Consider the following 21,744-nt stretch of genomic DNA (forward strand, 5'->3'; position numbering starts at 1 on the left):
CAATACCATAATTCGACCTAAACTTAGGCCGTAACGTTGAGTCGAATGCAAAAACTACAGCCAACGTCCTATCTAAAATCAGATAGTATTAATATAGAAGTTCACCTAACAACACACAAAACAAAAACACAAAGTATTTATCTGACTAATAACTAGTCATTTTTGTACGGTCACATACCTCGTTAGGAGTGAACGTGTGTACTACGCTTTTTTTTGCTAATCGATTGTATTTGATTGAGCCTATTCTCTCTTTCTAAATCTCGTTGGAATATGATCTTTATGCGCGATGGCGGATGACGTAATTTCGCATGAACCTCTTGAGAGTGATGAGTGTATGGGTGACATAGTGTTATCTAGTGGCGATGTGATATATGTGGTGGATCAGGGTTCGCGGGATATCATTCAAATGGAGGCTAAACCTCATAAGCGAGGAAGGGAGGAGGAGGCTGAAAATGAGGAGGAGTGGCACCAAGTCGGAGGGAGGAAGATGAAGAAAAGACAACTAGAGGACATACAACTAAGTGTTACGTGTGGGGAGAAATTTCCAAAACAATTCGCACTAGCTAAATTAATGAAGAGCAACAATATTTCCGGAATCATGAGGATTAAATTTATAAATCCTTACAAAATACATATCAATTTTCGATCGGAGCAGTGTGCAGATAAATTTATAGAGTGTGAGGCATTTAAAGAGAAAGGATGGAAAATTCAAAAAACTTGGGAAGTAGGAGTATCGTTCGGTACAATAAAAGATATAGATATAGAGCTATCGGAAGAAGAATTACAAAACAATATACAAAGTTCTGTGGAGATAGTATCCATCAAGCGGCTTAATCGGAGAAGTGTAGATGGCTGGGTACCCAGCGAGTCGGTGCGAATCGGTTTTAAGGGTCCAAATCTTCCACCTGTTATTTACTTGTGCGATCTTCGGATTAAAGTGGAGAACTACTTATTCCCCGTAACACAGTGTGCAAAATGCTGGAGATTTGGTCATATAAAAAAGTTGTGTCCATCTAATAAAGTTATTTGCCCCAAGTGTTCTAAATTACACGAGAATTGTGACAGTAATACATTTAAATGTATTAATTGTGGCGGACAACATATGGCCTTATCGAAGATTTGCCCAGTCTATATTAAAGAAAAAAAGATAAGGGACATAATGGCAGAGCGAAAGGTTACGTATAAAAAAGCGTTAAGTTTATATGTACCTCCGTTTACAATAGGAAACAACCAGCCGACAGTTGTACCTACTGTGCCTACTAATAACGCATTTGATAGCCTACTAGCTGCACCCACGACGAACTCACAGTCGGAACAGGTTTTATCGCCGCCGTTATTTACACCTCATGCAAGTACCTACGCAGAAGTTACATCGCGCAAGCCGGCTTCCGTTTCTAAGAAATCGAACGATGGTACTTATCGGATCAAACGCAATATTAACGCAGAGAATGTACACAACTTACCGGAGAGGGAAGAGAATATATCAGAGGGAGATTTAGATACGGATATTAGGATCAATACACAGAATGAAACAGAAGAAAAGAAGTTAATATCAATTGGACAATTAATAGAAAAGATTAAAAACATTATATTTATTAATAATTTGAATTTACTATCTAAAATTAAATTAATGTTTGTTATGGTTAAAGACTGGGTTCTGGCATATATTTGTGGAGGAATATTGGATGTGGGAGTTATAAAAAAATTCTGTTCACTTCTTAATGGATAGTTACGCCCAAAAAATAGCCAATATAAATATATACCAATGGAATGCGCGTAGTATAAGAAGCAAACTGGCTTCTTTCAAGCAGTTGTTGATTCAAGAAAAGATTCATATTGCAGCTATAACGGAAACGTGGCTCGAATCAGACTATACATTAAAGATTAGAAATTATGTAGTATATAGACAGGACAGAGACTCATCGTATGGGGGCGTCGTACTTTTAATTCATAAATCTATTAAATCGGAACATATTCAAGTTACTCACAATAATGCTCACTTTGAAATAATTTTTGTTAAAATCTATAACTGTCAACAAATTAACAATATAATATGTTTTTATTGCCCTAGTAACATTAATACATCGCAAAATGACTGGGATTCATTACTTTCTCTAGCGAATACTAAAACTATGATTCTGGGTGATTTCAATGGTCATCACACTAATTGGTCATATAAAACAAATTCTCGGGGCGATCAAATACTGCAGTCTGTTTTAGAGAACAATTTTATTATTTTAAATGATGGCACTCCAACGCGATTTCAATTAGTAGATGGGGTTTTACGACAATCGTCGCCAGATATTTCCTTAATAACGTCAGACATGTCTTTAGTTTTAAATTGGATGGTTACGAAAGAATCATTAGGAAGCGATCACTTAATTATTAAACTCAGTACAAAGGTTAATATCAATATAATCAGACAAAGGAAAAGAAATTTTAAAAAAGCTGACTGGTGTTCTTATACTTCGTATCTACAACAATCGTTCAGTAGTGCGGAGTTTCCGGAAACAATGCAAATTGCATATGACATATTTATTAAAATTATCAATGAAGCAGCTGATTTATTTATTCCGTTCATTAAATATTGTCTATTACCAGAAAACAAGTTTACCCCGAAACCCTTTTGGAACTCGGAGCTATCTAGATCCGTTGCTCTACGTAGACTCGCTTTGTCTCGTTTTAGACGTAACCCTACCCCGGATAACCATGACCTGTTGTTGGACAAAATAAGAGATGCCCAACGCCTTATGCGTATTGCAGAGAGTAATGGATGGCATGGTTTCTGTAACTCAATCGATGAGAAAACCTCTCCGAAGGATATGTGGAGGAAAATGGGATGGTTTAAGGGTCGAACGTTTTCTCACGACCATATTAACAAAGAGAAGGCAGAACTATTTTTAAATGGTCTATGTCCCGATTTTATAACCGCACCGGATCCGGAGTTTGTCTCCAATAATTCTATGATTGATACAGAAATAACCCTCCATGAACTTGAAGCATGTATAAAAGGTAAAGATTCCGCACCCGGCTATGATGACATTTCATACTCCATGATCAAGTATTTGCCAACTAGTGGTAAAGTATTTCTTTTAAAATTATATAATGAGTTTTTAAAATCGGGATTTGTCCCAGCTCAATGGCGAGACATTCGGATTGTGCCAGTACCTAAACCGGGGCGAAACCCTCAATCTATTTCTTCCCTACGCCCTATTTCTTTAATATCATGTGTTTGTAAGATTTTTCACACCATTATAAATAGAAGAATAGAATGGCTATTAGAGAAAAAAGGGATCTTTTCGAATCAAACATTTGGATTTAGAAAATCAAAATCTTGTTTGGATAACCTTAGCCAGCTAGTTACTCAAATTCAGATAGGATTAGCGAATGATTCTATAACAATTGGATGTTTCGTAGACATAGATAATGCATATAACAATGTAGATTTGGTAGCGTTAAAAACAATTTTGGAACAAGTTGGGGTGGGATCGAAATTAAGTAAATATATTTGGAATTTTTTGAAAGAACGACACTTATATATTAAAGCTGATAATAGCTGGATAACTAGATACTGCGGTAAAGGATTGGCACAGGGTGACCCGCTCTCCCCTTTGTTGTTTAACATTGTGTCTAGTGACATATGTAAACAAATTAATAATGTTATGATTATGCAATATGCCGATGATTTCGCCTTGTACATAACAGATAAACAGATAGGTCGTGCTGTAGATAAACTACAATCCGCATTAAATCTATTATCACAGTTATTGGCCCATTTAGGATTAGATTTGTCACCAGCAAAGAGTAAAATATGTGTTTTTAAAAAAGGCTCATTCAGAAATTCAATTCAACTCAAAATTAACAATATTCCTTTAGAAGTAGTCGATAATGTTAAATACCTAGGTTTATGGATGGATCGCGCTCTAAGATGGGGTAAACATATAAAGGAGACACAAGAAAAATGTCTGAAGTATCTCAATTCCCTAAGGGTGCTATCCGGACCAGGCTGGGGTGTTCATCCTCTACATTTGAGACGTATTTATATAGCTGTTATTCGAAGTAAAATGGATTATGCTAGTTATTTATATGATGATGCGAGTAACACACATTTACAGAAGTTAACTTTGATTCAAAATCAAGCTATGCGAATTGTAGGAGGATTTATAAAAAGCACACCTATCCATGTTATGGAAAGCGAACTTTCAGTCCCACCATTACATATTCGAAGGAATTATCTCGGAAGTAAGTTTTATTTGAAGAGTAAATCCATTGATTCCAACCCTGTCATACCTCCTATTCAAGAAATGTCCACGCTATGTCAGAATAATCGATGGCGAAGAAAGCGTAAACCATTGTTGGTGGTAGTGAAAGATGTTTTGGATAATATGTCAATCCATGTCAGCAAAAACCTCGAGATGTTTTCTCTGGATGTGTGGGTTAACTCCATTAATATTGCACAGTTTGTGAGAGTGTCCATTAATACTGTTAACAAACCCAAACGACAATGTAGTGCAAGTGAAATTACGGCTGCATTTACTAATTTATGCAATAGTGAATACGCGGGTTCCTATCAAATTTTTACTGATGGCTCTAAAGAGAAAGAAGATGCTGGAGCAGCGATATACGATCCTCAATTGGGCGTCCAGGCGCTGTTCACTGTTCCATCAAACCTGTCCATAATGCACATTGAACTGATAGCCATAGCAGAGGCTTTATCATACATTAAATCTATTTCCGGTGACAGCTTTACCATATTCTCAGACTCGAAAGGTGCTTTGTATCATTTGGCTCGGTGCACCTCGAATTTTCGAGGGTTACCGATAGCCTATTCAATTTTACATTTGATAAGAGAATTACAAAATCAATCAAAAGTAATATATCTGCAGTGGGTACCTTCACATTGTGGCATCACCGGAAATGAAATAGTTGATGGTTTAGCAAAACAAGCGTCTTCACATGGTATGCTTATTTCATGTCGACCTTTCTTTACTGAATGCTTAGGTGAGATTAAGAGACAATGTCTAGACCTATGGAAAGAGTATTTTGATAAGAGATCTAAAGAGGTAGGTATTTGGTATAGGACAATACAACCTGAGCCGCTGGCCGTTTGTTGGATCAACAACTGCCTGAGTAGAAACGAATTAGTTATGGCTATGAGGCTAAGATCTGGGCATTTACCATTAAATAAATTTGCCTACTTGATGAGAAAAACAGAATCTCCAAACTGTACAGAATGTGGGGTAGTGGAGGATGTACTGCACATAATGTTAGAGTGTATTCGGAATGACAATCATAGGAATAATTTTACTCAAATTGTATGTTCTAGTATTAAGGAGGTTGGAGTATGTAACAGTGTTTTGGCTTTTCCTTTGTCCAGGGAAGCTAGAGCACTATATCGATTAGTTAGGGTGGGTTTAAAACTGCGATAATTTATCGGCGTTCTAGGCTCAACCTGCTATCTTTTTCTGTATGTAGTCGTTACAGAGCGACATAGTCAGTAGTGACTAAGCTCTTTAAATAAAGATTTAAAAAAAAAAAAAACTAGTCATTGGGAAAGCTCTGCTTGTTGTCATTGTTAAAATGTATATAAAAAAAGATTTTTAAAAAAAGTCTAATAAAAGCCAAAGTCGATATTTGGTAATATAGTAAAAAAATACGTTTCAAGTCGTTTACCAAAAGATTTGACTTATTTTGTTTCGCTGGCTGACATTTTCCCATTTGAACCACAACGGAAAGAGAGACGAATAAAAGTCAAAATAATGGTCAAAAATGTTTTGCGCCAGATTATTAAATGTTCTAAAGGTCCTTTGTAATCCGCCGTAACGCAAGTTTTGCCTAAAGCACTTTATTTTTAAACAAAACAAAAAAGAAATCAAGATTTTTAAAATACAATAAAAGGCAAACTAATGGTCATACACGTTTGGCGCTATAGAAAAAAATGTTAACAGGCATCTACTCGATACTCTCAACATGGTATTTTTGGTGGTCGGCACTTTTCACATTTGAACTAAAACGTAAATTCCAATAAAAGTCAAAATAATGGTCATAGATATTTGGTGTCATATTAAAAAATATTGAGAAGCAACTATTAGACAGATTTGACGTATTTTTTTCGATGGCCGGCATTTTAACATATTAACCAAAACGGAAAGTCCAATAAACGTCAAAATAATGGTCATAGAAGTTTGGCGCCATACTAATAAATGTTCTAACGGTCCTTTGTAATACGCCTGTATCCCTTATATTCCCAACGGACATAATATTTTTTTTTTACAAAATGTATGAAAAATCGAGATTTTTAAAATCCAATTAAAGCCAAACTAATGGTCATACACGTTTGGTGTCATAGTAAAAAATATTCACAGCAATGTACTCGAAAGGTTCGACACATTTTTTTTCTCTGGCCGGCACTTTCGAATTTGGGCCGGCCAAAGTATGGAGAGCCGATGATCTCCTTTACAAAACATTTACAGGATAAACTTATTCTAAGGAAAAAAAGTATTTCTGCATTATTAACAGTAATTTCATAAAAATGTAGGTATTTTTATTTATATCTATTTTTTTATTCCATAGATATTTTTATTCCTTCTTACCCCAGTGGGAGATAGGTATGTGGTATCTATTTTGTTTTCATATTCATATATTTTTATTCATATAACTAAGAAGTTATCAGTGTTTATTCACACATCCACTGTTTAGCTGCCTTATAAATTAATGTGAGGCTGATAAGCCTGTCCATTTCTATTTTATTAGACTATTACACTATCTAGGGGTATGAAATGTGTACACAGAGGTATCTATACCAGCCAGACATTTTATATAGCTTACATATTGGGGAGGATGGATAACAATAGCGAAGGACAGAGAAAAATGGAAGAAGCTGGGAGAGGCCTTTGCCTGCAGAAGGCACACAGGCGAAAATAAAACATAAAAAAAGAAAAAGTCTGATATAAAGCCTTATAATAATAATAATAATAGCCCAACCCAATAGCCCAGTTCCCTTTGTTCCCATAATCTGCAATAGTCCTACACGAACCGGGGATTGTCTTTGGGTGCACTCCCATAGTGCATACAGGGATAATCGCCGGTTGGTGTCACACCACATTTACATTAAACTGTCTTAAGGGGCCTCTACGTGTTGGCTTCGACCCCACGCACGCGTTCCAAAAGTCCGGGACTCCGTAGGCCCGAGATATGGAAACGACATACGAATAATAATATATATTTTAGGTATAGCCTTGGACCCAATAGCACTGCATATGTACCCGAGTAATCCGAATATATATAATATATATAATAGTAAACAGCCTCCGTGGTCTTGTGGTTAGAGCGTTAGGCTCACGATCTGGAGGTCCGGGTTCGATTCCCGATGGGGACATTGTCGAAATCACTTTGTGAGACTGTCCTTTGTTTGGTAAGGTCTTTTCAGGCTTGAATCACCTGATCGTCTGAAAAAGTAAGTAAGTTCCGTGCTTCGGAGGGCACGTTAAGCCGTTGGTCCCGGCTATTAGCCGTAAAAACACCTTCACCAACCCGCAGTGGAGCAGCGTGGTAGAGTATGCTCCATACCCCCTCCGGTTGATTGAGGGGAGCCTGTGCCCAGCAGTGGGACGTATATAGGCAGTTTATGTAATCCGAATATAGGTAATTATCACGTAAAAATTGTACAACGCTATCTATATTGTTTTTGGTGTACGTAGACTGGAAAGTCGCTCATTGGAGTAGTCAGGGGTACATCCAACCACACGATGAATAAAGTACGCACACCTCATCGAGCTTACTTAGACCAACGTCATAGGTGACCCATCATTTTGAAAAAAGTTTTCATCTCGAGCTCTTCCGTGCTTCGGAAGGCACGTTAAGCCGTTGGTCCCGGCTGCATTAGCAGTCGTTAATAACCATCAATCCGCACTGGGCCCGCGTGGTGGTTTAAGGCCCGATCTCCCTATCCATCCATAGGGAAGGCCCGTGCCCCAGCAGTGGGGACGTTAATGGGCTGGTGATGATGATCATAGGTGACCCGTATCGCCGTCTATAACGTCTGATTTAGGCAGTAAAAACTTATTAAAGGAACATAATAGAGATTTTTATACCAAAACCACTTGATATTAAGGTCGTCTTTCAATATCTTCCTATTGTCATTGTGAATGGCGATTTATAAAAGAGATGCGACCTTATTTCGGGTCGTTTATTGAATGTTTTTGTCTTGAAACACTAAGTTGGTCTTGAATGAATCGGTAGACTGGTTCTCATTCTTAACACATTGACAGTCCAGTGATCCATATACGGGTCATGACGGACTAGCTCCATACGTCCGTGACCCATACGTGGGTCACTAAGAAACGACCAGGTACGCAATAATGGCGGGTGATCCACTTGGATCCCGGGTAACTTAGCAAAGGTTTGTTTGATGAATGCTACTGTCCACCTGTTTGAAGGCTGAAGTGACTGAAGGTTTAGTAAAAATATTCAAATAATCAAAAAAATCTATTCAGCTTTAACAGGACGTAGAGCGGATGAAGGATAATAGAATTGCAAAAGCGGTATATAAAGCGAAAGTTGATGGTAGGGCAGGCAGAGGAAGACCGAGAAGGACTTACGATGACCAAATTGGAGATGTCCTTAGAAAAGGTTCAATACGATCTACTCTGAACCGGCGTGCGTGTATGAAGCGACTGATGAATGTGGAGGAAGCAAGAGAAGTGTGTCAGGATCGAAGCAAATGGAATTCTATAGTCTCTGCTTACCCCGGTGGGAAATAGGCGTGAGTGTATGTATGTATGTAACAGGACGTATAAAATTTTAAGTAATATGCGGGACTTACAAGGAATTCAAAACATTTTGTATGGGGACGGTCAACGTGTTAACTGTGACTGTTTTACCTACGGAATAGAAGAGGTTGGCCAAGTCAGCGCGAAACGCGCGCCCTACAACTATGTGCAAATAGTTCATACTTCTTTGCACTCCACTCGTCCAAAAACTTCACGACCCACGGAGCTCCGCGATAGTATACTGGGTATTAGTGACATCGTAACGAATACTGAGGGGGATGATTCAGACCATGATTCTGAGTTAAAATCGAGTGGAATTTTCCGTCGCAAAATTCATGATTTTTTTTTATTATTTTTTTAATTATTTTCGATTCTATACTTTTGCGATCGAAAATTCCACTTGATATTAACTCAGAATAATGAGCTAAATGAGCTCCCTCAGTATTCGTTACGATGTCACTTACACCCTGTACCAGTACATACAGGTAGCCATACAAGTAAGTATGGGTGTTAGTGACACCGTAACAAATACTGAGGGGTAAAACACATAATAACGGGTTCTTACCGCGTTTAAATGGGGATATGAGACTCCCGATATTTCGACACTGTTGCAAGTGCCATGATCACGGGATGACAACTTGCAACAGTGTCGAAATATCGGGAGTCTCATATCCCCATTTAAACGCGGTAAGAACCCGTTATTATGTGTTTTAATTATGATAATAACCGCGTAAACTTAAAACAATGTATAAATACTGAGGGGGATGATTCAGGCCATGATTCTGAGTTGATATCAAGTGGAATTTCCTGTCGGAAAATTCATGTTTTTTTTTGTGTTTTTTAAAATTATTTTCCATTCCATACTTTTGCGACGGAAAATTCCACTTGATATCAACTCAGAATCATGGCCTGAATCATCCCTCAAAGTTTTCGTTACGATGTCACTAACACACTGTATTAAAAGGTCGCCTTGTGCATTAGAATCTGCATGGTAAAATATCAATATCGATTACTTACGATGCAAGGAGATCCCTTTTTATCACAGGAAAGCTAAAACCGTTAGTATAATTGGCTATTTATAAAAAAAATACATTTGTATGCAGTATCTTACGAAAAGTAATGGTAAAATTGCAGTCTATTACATTGTTGGAGGCGACTCTTCGAGTTGTTAAATGGACTGTATTGTAATAAAAACTAGGAATATTTACATAAGTAGCGAGATATAAGAAAAACGTGCCTCGTCGGCAAGTCCGTGGCGTCAAGTCCTGTAATATTGCCATAGGAAAAAATATTACAGTAAAAATAATATAGACTTTGATGTTGCCAACACACATAAAATAAGTATACATTGCCGGTAAAGTGGAGTGCTATAGAATTTGAGAAGCAGTAGAGCTATCGCAGTTATCTGTTTGCAGGAGAAGTAGTAAAAGAGAGTGAGGTTGAACTGGCGACAGCGGTTCTCATACAAACTGCGCGTTAGGGCCTTTCCAACCTCTTTCTTCCATTCCGTGGTTTTTCCTTGCAAATAATAGCGGCACAATGAGTTTTGCTACATATTTACGTAGTTTCTTGTCAGACATATATAACTTATGAAATCCGTATAAGGGTAGGTAGAGCTACAAGTCCTCTTCTCTCGTGTGGGTTGTAAGGTGGATTACCAACCTCATCAAACCTGGTGTCAGGGTTACTATTGAGCCGCTAAAGACCCCTGACACGCGGGTAAACGAGTGCCCCTGCGCCGGGTCGCACAACTTTATAATAGTCTTTTTATTAATTTAGACATATGTTACCTAAACGCCCCTACATTTTCGAAACTTACTTTTTCCTTGGCTGCATTTGGTTCATGATTGTGACTTTTTATATTTTTTGACACTATTTCATGCTGTTGGTCATCATTCAGTACACTTTTCGTGTGTAAGATAAACATGCTGGCGGCGTAGGGGTGGCCCAAGGGCCACCCCCGCCGCACCCTAACCTACTGTTATGCCTCGTAAAAAATATGACAAAACACTATTATTCTAAAAAATAATTATGGATACCTAATTTTATACCAAAAAATATTAGTCCAAAAATAAGTTATGCCGAACAAACCAGTATTCCTAGATATTATGGGAAAGTACTATTATGCTAAAAAACGTTATGCAAAAAGGATTATGATAATTAAAATTATGACAAAAACATTTATGCATTTTAAGAGAATCCCGTTTATCATGCAGAGAAGAAATTATTTTTGTCAGTAATGTAGACGACAGGTCGACATGGCAATTCTCTAGTGACGTGACGTTTTCAATATCGATATATTTTTATTATGTATGTAACAAAATGTGAATAAAATAATACCACGTTTTCATTTAAGTTAATATTTATTCATCTGAATCATCTAACGTATCGCTACAAAAACTTAAAGAATCTTCGTCACTGGTATCTTCGTCAAATTTTTCTAACACTTTTCTAGCTACGAGGGGAGGTCAAAAAGTTCGCGGAATGGAGGGGTTGGAGGGGGTTGGTTTGCTCGTACAGGTAGCCGCTAGTTGCACACCTCATTAACAGTATATGTACCAAGTTTGAAGCAAATCGGGTCATTAACGTTTGAACTATCGACCAGCAAACAAGTGAATCGGGAAGAACTCAGCGAATATGGAGAAAATTGAACACCGTGCCGTCATTAAGTTCCTCACCAAGCAAGGAAAATCCGCTCAGACGATTTTTCAAGAGCTGTTAGCAGTTTACGCGGACTCTGCCCCTGGTAAAACCATGGTTTACAAGTGGCATAGTCTTTTCAAGCAAGGAAGAGAGTCGATTGAAGATGACCCCCGCTCCGGACGGCCCATTGAGGCCACCACACCGGAAATCATCGAAAAAGTAGAGAAACTTGTATTAGAAGATACCCGCTTGAAGAAGAAGCAGCTTGGAGCAATAGTCGGTGTATCCGAAACAAGTATTTTAAATATCCTACATCAACATCTTGGGATGACTAAGGTCAGCGCAAGATGGGTTCCAAGAATGCTCACGCCACTTCAAAAAAGCGAGCGTGTCGAGTGTTCTCGCCAGTTTTTAGAGCTCTGTGGAGAGAATAAGGAAGAAGTTATGGCCCGGATTGTTACTGGAGATGAAACCTGGGTTCATCACTATGAACCTGAGTCGAAGCAAGAGTCGATGCAGTGGCATAAAAAAGGCACACCTCCTCCAAAGAAGTTTAAGGTGTCACAATCGGCCGGAAAGATTATGGCCACTATTTTTTGGGATACAGAAGGTATTTTGCTGATTGATTATAAAGATCGTGGTGTGACTATAACGGGACATTACTACGCTTCTTTACTGGATAGATTGAAAGAGGCTATCAAGGAAAAAAGAAGAGGAAAGCTGTCAAGAGGTGTGCTCCTTTTGCACGACAACGCACCCGTCCACACGTGCCATGTTGCGACGGCTGCCATTCACCGATGCGGGTTCGAAAAATTAAACCACCCGCCTTACAGTCCAGACTTGGCCCCCAGCGATTATTATTTGTTCCCAAAAATGAAAAAGGAACTGCGTGGACGAAAATTTGGCGATGATGAAGAAGTCAAGTCTGCAATTTCGGCCTATTTTGACAGCAAAGAGAAATCTTTTTTTTATGATGGAATAAACAAATTATTTGATAGATCCCGAAAATGTGTTAAGGTTAAGGGAGAATATATTGAAAAGGAAAAATAGTTTCGTGTTTAATTTCGACCCCCTTCCCCCTCATTCCGCGAACTTTTTGACCTCCCCTCGTAGTTCTCGAGCTTGAGAGTGAATTATTGGTTTTTTTGCTTGAACACGCGACGAAGATGCAACCGTAGCCATTTTTAAAACACAATAGTAATAAATTATGTGAGCGAGATTATAATCGATAAACGCGGTCGATACGGACTCGTGCGACACTAAGACTAAGACGCCGCGGGGACTGTGCGGGTGTGCGGGGCGACCCCGCCTTCGCGGCTCACCTCATGCCCCGATTGCCATGCATGTCGACCTGTCGTCAACAGTACATACTCTTTCACTTTCGTTAATACTAATGATTGATTGTTTTGCATTGTTTATTATCTGTAATTTATCTTTTCGATAACATGTAGTATTAAATTATTAAATAAATAAGGAGAAAACGGAATGGAGTAGGCCCGCCTTACCACATGGGATTAAACATACCTAGCTGTCGAGGAGTGGGTGTAACTATACTATAGTATGCCTCTGCTCTCCTTTTAGGATACAGACTTGAAGCTATGTTATTGTAAGATATGGAAATCTATGGTCTCTCCCGTTACCCGGTGGAAAGTAGGTTTGTTGATTGTTTATGATGTATTTATTTAAATTTAGGCATAGAATAACCAATAATGGTGCTAATTCCTGTAAATACCATCTAATTTTATTTTAAGTTATATCTGTCATTTTCTTATCCGCCGAAAAGGAAAAGGACGGGTAATCGACAAGCATAAAATTTATGGAACACACGTCAATTTTAAGGACAAATCTAAAACAACCGTCTAAAAATTTTACATCTGTCAATAACCCGACACAGGTAAGTAGACAGCACGTCAAACGGATTGCATACCAGCGACATACCTTTTTGATTCGCCCGGGTTATTCATTCATTTACTCATTCTTCCTAAAATTAAGAGCTGTGAATCATCCGTCCCTTTCCTTTTCGACGGATATGAAAATGACGGATATAATTTAAAATAAAATTAGGCGATGTTGTTACTACTATGGAAGGGATTCTACCCCCGCACCTTCCCAAGCTTGATTTACTTCACCCCCGCCGTTGGGGGTTACTTCAGTCTATTTAAGCTGTTAAGGTATAAGGGAGAGCGCGTGGTTGTCTGTCTCACTCGTACTTATGCGGTAACACGGTAAGAATTTGAATTTTGTATAGAGTGCCCTGATTGTAGTGTAGGTAATATTTCATTAGTAGTTCATGCGTAAGCGCATAAACCGCCGGCGCCGTTTGTCCGAAATAAAAAGTTTTATTATTATTTTATTATTAAGCGTTAATATCAGAGAAATACCTAGTCTACTATACTCCTTTTAACGAAGAATGATTTGAATGACAGCAGGACAGCGATATAGTACATCGCCTAGCGCGAAAGAGACGAGAGATATGTCACACTAATCATGGTGCGCTAAAAGGAACATGCAATAGTTACGGGTTTACCACTTTACATAAGAAACAAAATAATTACCTTCCTGAATTACTTTATCTGAATGTGTGTAATGCGACAGATAAGTCCTGATAGCAGGTGTCCGAATGTTTGTTTGAATGTACATATCATGACAGAGATAAGTATGAGTTTCTCTTGACCATCACCCTGGCCTAAAATTACATTTTACTTTGGCAAATAGCAGGTTGGTTTAGCTTGCATGTTTAGGTTCTATGGTGATATGGGAACTCCGATATCGACCCCGCCGGCGTGGTCGACGACTTCCCTCAATCAGCGCTTATCGCTATCGACCCACTAGAGTCAAATATTTATCCTCTCAGACGACGCCCTGAGCCGAGGGTCGCGCCCAACTGGGCACCCTCAGGCCTGTTGTCTTAAACGTTGTACCGGGTGAGAGCCTTCAGCGCTCCCTATTTGTCCGGCCAAGTAGTTAATGCCATCTGCGGCAAATCTACAATAAGTCACGTCAAAAAAAAGGTCATATGGGAACGAATCAAACCGGACGCAGTTCCGGCAGTGGAGCAGCGTGGTGGAGTATGCTCAATATCCACTCCGGTCGATCGAAGGGATGCGTGTGTCCAACAATATACATAAATCTTCATCTAATCGTGTGGGTTGTGAGGTGGAGTACCAACCTCGTCAACCCTGGTGTCAGAGTTACTATTGAGCCGCCAAAGGCCCCTGACATGGCTCATGTAACGACTACTTACTTACATCAGTAAGTAGCAACCGGGACCAACGGCATAACGTGCCTTCCGAAGCACGGATCATCTTACTTTTTGGACAATCAGGTGATCAGCCTGTAATGTCCTAACCAAACTAGGGATCAAAAATGTCCCCACCGGGATTCGAACCCGGGACCTCCGGATCGTGAGCCCAACGCTCAACCACTGGACCACGGAGGCCGTTATATTGATGTTTTTTCTCTTATTCCAGTCGCGATAGTGCTTGGGCTGATCAACTGCACAGGCATCATCTTGCTGCAGGCCGGGTGCCTCATCGCGGGCATTTGGCAGATGTTGGCTGGGTTCATCGTGATCGTCTGCGAGGCGCCCTGCTGCTGCTTCTTCATAGACTACGTGCAGACTCTCTCCGACAAGGTGGAGTCGCGACCCTACTGGAATAAGGCCGTGCTTTATGTCGGGTGAGTACTTGAGTAGCGTGGAGGAAACATTACAGAATTTGCCTTTCAACTGTTTTAAGACATAATTAAAGCACATAATAACGGGTTCTTACCGCAGACTCCTTGGGAGTCTCATATCCCCATTTAAACGCGGTAAGAACCCGTTATTATGTGCTTTAATTATGATAATAACCGCGTAAACTTAAAACAATGTTTTAAGACAGTAGTTAAACAGAAACTTTGCAAAAAAGGTTGTTATAACTTGTCACGTTACATGCAGGAATACGTGCTTGGTACAGTATTGGTAGCTTGTCGCGCTTCTGCTTCCGCAATACAGGTTAGATCCTAGTGCGAATGTGGGCCGTGGTCGGCAGTCCAATGGTATACCTATAGTACTACCGTGAACATGCTGTATCTTATTATTGTACTTTTACTATAGTGTTTCAACGCAAATAAATAATTTTTACATTTACATAATATATTAATGTGTACAATAAAGAGTAAATATTGTAAAAAAAAATATAAGGTTAGTGATTATTTAGAAGATATGAATGCATGGGATTAACTGCCTGAGAATTGATATTAGGCAGCTAAATTACTCAATTCCTCCCTGACTGCGTATCTGAAATTTTTGGCGAATCTGATTTGCTCCTTTTGCTATTGTCAATAAGACCAAATTATTTTAGCAATAAAATGCAGTTACGTCAGTTTGCAAAGTCGGCAACGAATCGTATAACAATATTTTGTTTATTTTTTTTTAAAGAACGTCTACGGCCCTGTCTCGAGGTTTTTCTTGCAGCTTCTTTTCCCCGGCTATACAGGTTGTGAGAAGCTGCAGTAGTTTTAGGCTGCAGATTCAAAGTGTAACTATGTTACCTATTGAATAAAGATATTTTTGAATTTTGAACTTAATAAGAGTTGTAATATCACGAAGTAGTATATACAAAGAAAGAAAAGAAAGAAACGTTAATTATTTAGGACATCACAGACACGGATTAAATATATATACATTACAATGACGTCACATCAAAAGACACTAAACACACATGAAATATTTTCTATATAGGAACATGGAAAACGAACACAGAAACTTATACCTAAATTAAATGTGATTTGATATCGGCTTACCCATGTGTAGTGGATGGTGTCCCGAATAAAAGGTCCTCACTCAGATTAGTGACATCGTAACGAATGCCGAGGGTGATTCAGACATGATTCTGAGTTCAAATGGAATCATTAGCCGAATCATCCCCCTCAGTATTCGTTACGATGTCACTTACACCCCGTACAAGTACGTACGGGTTACGATGTCACTAATACCCGTACGTACTTGTTGTAAGTGACATCGTAACCCGTACGTACTTTTACGGGGTGTAAGTGACATCGTAACGAATACTGAAGGGGAGAATTCAGACCATGATTCTGAGTTGATATCTCTCGGAAAATTAAGTAAATTGAATCATCACTAATTTCACAGCCATGCCCTTGTGGGTGTAGCATTCTTCATGCTGGTTTATTATGGAAAAATGGGGCAGTGTTTTACTCTTGTCTTCCGCCCCACTGAAAAAATAAAATCAAAAATATTTTATTTATTAAGTTAAGCTAACAGCACGGAACCTTAAATAAATACGTACAAACATAAGCTAGAATGAGGCCAATTACAAGCTTCCACATAGAGAACCAAATTAAATCAAAAGAGAGTTAGGTATACTTACAAAATTAAATAATGAAATTAAATACTTGCTGCTGAGATTGCCAATATCAAATTAGTTGCTGTTGGTTTTCGATATAAGATGTTTTCTGATTGTATATAAACTAGAGTTAAATATATCAATGCTGTCATCACTGCAGAGTCGATTGAATGTAGTAGTTGCTCTCACAAGGAAAGAGTTTTTCCTGTAAATAGTCCTAGCACTGGGGATCGTGAAAAGTGGACGTGGTTTAACACGTTGACGTTGACGTTGACGTTAAAATGTTCTGACTTCCTTGTAAGTCCCGCATATTACTTCAATTCTTATACTTCCTGTTAAAAACGTAAATAACAAGTAGAGCACCCGCCCTTAGTGCGTACCTGGTCATTTCTTAGTGACCCACATATGGGTCACGGACGTATGGAGCTAGACCATCATGACCCGTATATGGGTCACTGGACTGTCAACGTGTTAAGTAGTCGGCCCGGAGCGCTGAGTCCCACTTTAGATAGAAGAAGTGGGGATTCAACGAGATCCCTCACAATATTTTTATGATGTAATATTTGCAGGTTATCGCTCCCGCCGTTCTTCCTGTGTTTCCTGAGCATGAGCACGTGGTTCGGCAGCGGGCTCATCTTCGCCACCGGTATCATCTACGGCATGATGGCGCTCGGGAAGAAGTCAGTATACCGTACACATATTTACTCACACACACCTAATTATATCGTCATTTTTGAAGGACGTAATATACGATCCCGACGACCCGATTACTCTAGCCATAGAGGCAGCCAATCAGCTCGCGACGCCAAACACTCCAGGACCCCGATATCGACCCCGCTGGCGTGGTCGATGATTACCCTCAATCAGCGCTTATCGCCATCGACCCACTAGGGTCGATTAATTTTTTCAAATATTTTTCCTCTCAGACGACACCCTGAGCCGAGGTTCGCGCCCAACTGGGCACCCTCAGGCCTGTTGTCTTAAACGATGTACCGGGTGAGAGCCTTCAGCGCTCCCCATTTGTCCGGCCAAGTAGTTAATGCTATCTGCGGCAAATCTACATTCAATCACGTCAAAAAAAAATCTTCCTTTTCCGGGGATTAGAAAATGACGGGTGTAACTTAAAATAAAATTAGGAGGAGTCTGCAGGAATCGGAACCAGCACGGCATAACATCACAGCTACGTTAATAGCCGTTACTCATCATCATCATCTCCCTAGCATTACCCCGATTTTCACAGGGTCCGCTAACCTAACCTGAAGATTTGATAGGTCCGGCTTTTTACCGAAGCGACTGCTTGACCTTCCAACCCATGAAGGGAAAGCCAGCCCAATACAGGTTAGGTCACATACCTCTGTAAATGCATTTCTCGGGAATGTTGGTTTCCTTACGATGTTTTCCTTCATCGCTGAGCACGTGATAATCATTTATGATCCAAACATGAATTCGAAAACAAATTCGACAATCGTTGGTGTGCAGGGTTCGAAATTCGTTCGCGTTTTACCAACTGGGCTACCACGGCCTAATAGCCGTTACTGTCACAAGCATAAAGATAAAATTCCACCGATAGTAGCACCCCTATTCTAAGATGTAGTTGAGGGTTATTAGATGGTATAGGTGGTAAATCGGCCCTCTCACTTCTGTGTCGCCTCTCGCGCTTGTCGGCTAGAATCTGGAACCAGGTTTTATCGTGTGCTTTGCACCCATCGGCCAAAGACGTCCTTCACTTATTCCGGTCACTGGCCAGGTCCTCCCATTTATCGGGGCTGAACTGATAAAGTTGTAAAGGCCTGTGAATGAATTCTAAGATGTTCACTCTACTCTTCCTCCACTCGACTCGGCCGCAGCTGAGCATGTTGGTATTTTAAGTTGACATTGGTACTAATTCCTGTAGAGACCATCTAATTTTATTTTAAGTTATATCTGTCATTTTCTTATCCGCCGAAAACGAAAGGGACGGGTAATCGACAAGCATAAAATTTATGGAACACACGTCAAATTTAAGCAAATTTTAAGCACAAATCTAAAACAACCGTCTAAAAATTTTACACTGGCCAATAACCCGACAGAATTGTGTTGACAGCACACGTCAAACGATTTGCATACCAGCGAGATACGTTTTTGATTCGCCAAGGTTATTCATTAATTTACTCATTCTTCCTGAAATTAAGAGCTTTCAATCATCCGTCTCGTTTCTTTTCGGTGGATAAGAAAATGACAGGTATAACTTAAAGTAAAATTAGGAGGTGTCTACAGGAATCGGGTCCATTTACTTTCTCGACTTGAGGACTACTCACTGGAGTCGAGCATATCATACTGCCAACATAATAATACGAAAACAATGACTCCTGTCCTCCGCCTCTGAATAGTATTTGCTCTTACTTACACTCTTTTCTCTATTACTTTGGAACATGTTAAGGATAACATGGTACTAGCAGTTTTGTGGTTGGTGGGTATTGTATACTAACGTTTAATAACTGATATTACTTAACATGGATGGAAATTCATTACTGGGTTAAAATGGCCACAACGAAGCAATTCATCTAAGAAAGCAATATTGCAATTTGACATTTGTTTGCATTGCGCACTTTCTTTTATATGCGCAAATGTCAAATTGCAATATTGCTTTCTTAGATGAATTGCTTCGATGTGGCCATTTTAACCCCCCAGTTATATAATAACATTAATCATGGTGTGGGATGTTTATTTTTCATTATATGGGTAAACCACACGAATTTACATCAATTTGTGACATAACCATAGAATAAAGAATACATACATAAATAGCCTATATACGTCCCACTGCTGGGCACAGGCTCCCCTCAATCAACCGGAGGGGGTATGGAGCATACCACGCCACGCTGCTCCACTGCTGGTTGGTAGAGGTGTTTTTACGGCTAATAGCCTGGACCAACGGCTTAACGTGCCCTCCGAAGCGCGGAATCATCTTACTTTTTCGGACAATCAGGTGATTCAAGCCTGAAAAGTCCTTACTAAACAAAGCACAGTCTCACGAAAGTGATTTCGACAATGTCCCCATCGGGAATCGAACCCGGACCTCCAGATCGTGAGCCTAACGCTCTAACCACTAGACCACGGAGGCTGTTAATATGAATAAAGAATAATACCATGAAACGAAAGGTAATGAATTCGGAAGACACGTTAAGCGGTTGGTCCCGGTTATTACTTACTGATGTAAGTACGTAGTCGTTACATGAGTCATGTCAGGGGCCTATGGCGGCTCAGTAATACCGTGCCACCAGGGTTGATGGGATTGGTAATCCACGTCACAATCCACACGATAGAAGAAGAATAAAGCAACAAATTGATGTATTGGTGTGGTTTACCCACCAAATAACAGGTTGCAATAACACTAGTATTACTTGTGTATATGTTGTGTGTATAACATCCGCTGGGCTAGGGCTTCCCGGGACGACATGGCGGCCATGGCCGGCGGGACTACGCCCCCGGCGGGCATGCAGCCGGACCACAGCGCCACGCTGATGGAGGACCCCGATGTCTGGCGCCCCAACTAAGGCAACTAACCTCCCTCGCCTGCTTGTTTTCATGCTTGTTTGTTTATCGCGTTTATTTACAGCAACCTCTGGAACCGCTCCGCTTTAGTTGAAACCACAATTGTATTCAGGATAATATCTGTTTTTGTCATACATTGTTTCAAGTATACGCGGTTATTATCATAATTAAAACACATAATAACGGGTTCTTACCGCGTTTAAATGGGGATATGAGGGGATGAAATATCGGGAGTCTCATATCCCCATTGTTTAAATGGGGATAAGAACCCGTTATTATGTTTTAATTGTTTTTGTCATGTTTTTTTTTTCAGTTGTACAGCTAAGATTGTTTATTTTGTAGTGTTCGGCACGATTTATCACTTTCTATGGTTTTTATAAGATAAATGCACATATACACATAAACTCACGATTAATATTCCCAATGAGGGACTTTTCAAATCAAGTCAAAAACCCACTTTACCCACTTTTGGACTCTGTCGCACTAACTTATTTGACGTTTAGTGAGACTTACAGTTCAATTTGTCAAAAAAGTTAATGTGACATGGTACCAAAGTGCATACATATTAATGCTTGTGATCGTACACATAAGTTCACGACTATATAGCCAGTTGGGATAGTTACAGGTACAATCATCATGAGCCATGCAAAAAATTGCGTTGTCGTTGAGTCCTCCAAAGATGTTCCTTAACTACCACATTTGCGTGCTCCACCTTAGACCAGATCGCTGCTTAAGACCAAGCTTGATCGCGGTCAAACGCACACAAATCATTTAATTAAAAAACTAAAAACATATAATAGATATTTATTTTGCATGATGAATGAGTGCACAAATACGCTACGTTATAAAATTGCATGTATACAAATACCTGTTGCATGTATTGTATACAATTTACTTTTGCATATATAAATATATAAACAACATTGTCGTTGGCTTATAGTAAAAACCACCTAAGCGCATTTTTGAAAAATAAACTAGCTAATTTCAGTTCAGGGGGTTAAAAAGGCCACACCGAAACAATTCATCTAAAAAAGCAATATTGCTATTTGACATTTGTGTGCAATGCGCACTTACTTTTATATGCCCAAATGTCAAATTGCAATATTGGTTTTTTATTGATGAATTGTTTCGATGTGGCCTTTTTAACTAACCAGGTAATAATTTGAGGTCTCATTTTTTACCCGGATTGAAGTTAATTGAGGAGCTCGGTGGCGCAGCGGTAAACGCGCTCGGTCTGCGATTGTTGAAGTTAAGCAACTTTCGCAAAGGCCGGTCATAGGATGGGTGACCACAAAAAAAAGTTTTCATCTCGAGCTCCTCCGTGTTTCGGAAGGCACGTTAAGCCGTTGGTCCCGGCTGCATTAGCAGTCGTTAATAACCATCAATCCGCACTGGGCCCACGTGATGGTTAAAGGCCCGATCTCCCTATCCATCCATAGGGAAGGCCC

General features: G+C 39.6%; 1 protein-coding gene and 1 long non-coding RNA gene across 2 annotated transcripts in view; both read left to right on the forward strand.

The window, feature by feature from the left end:
- The window catches only part of LOC126371195 (uncharacterized), a 187,759-nt gene that overhangs the window by 92,121 nt on the left and 73,894 nt on the right, over positions 1-21,744 (forward strand). The window lies entirely within an intron of this gene.
- LOC126371018 (calcium channel flower) overlaps positions 1-21,744 on the forward strand; it is a 32,573-nt gene that overhangs the window by 2,653 nt on the left and 8,176 nt on the right. Inside the window, exons 3-4 of the mRNA XM_050016212.1 lie at positions 14,885-15,092; positions 17,332-17,442. Of these exons, the coding sequence (XP_049872169.1) occupies positions 14,885-15,092; positions 17,332-17,442 (319 nt within the window). The remainder of the gene's footprint in view (positions 1-14,884; positions 15,093-17,331; positions 17,443-21,744) is intronic.

This window comes from Pectinophora gossypiella, chromosome 1, assembly GCF_024362695.1.
Source record: "Pectinophora gossypiella chromosome 1, ilPecGoss1.1, whole genome shotgun sequence".
Classification (NCBI taxonomy): Eukaryota; Metazoa; Arthropoda; class Insecta; order Lepidoptera; family Gelechiidae; genus Pectinophora; species Pectinophora gossypiella.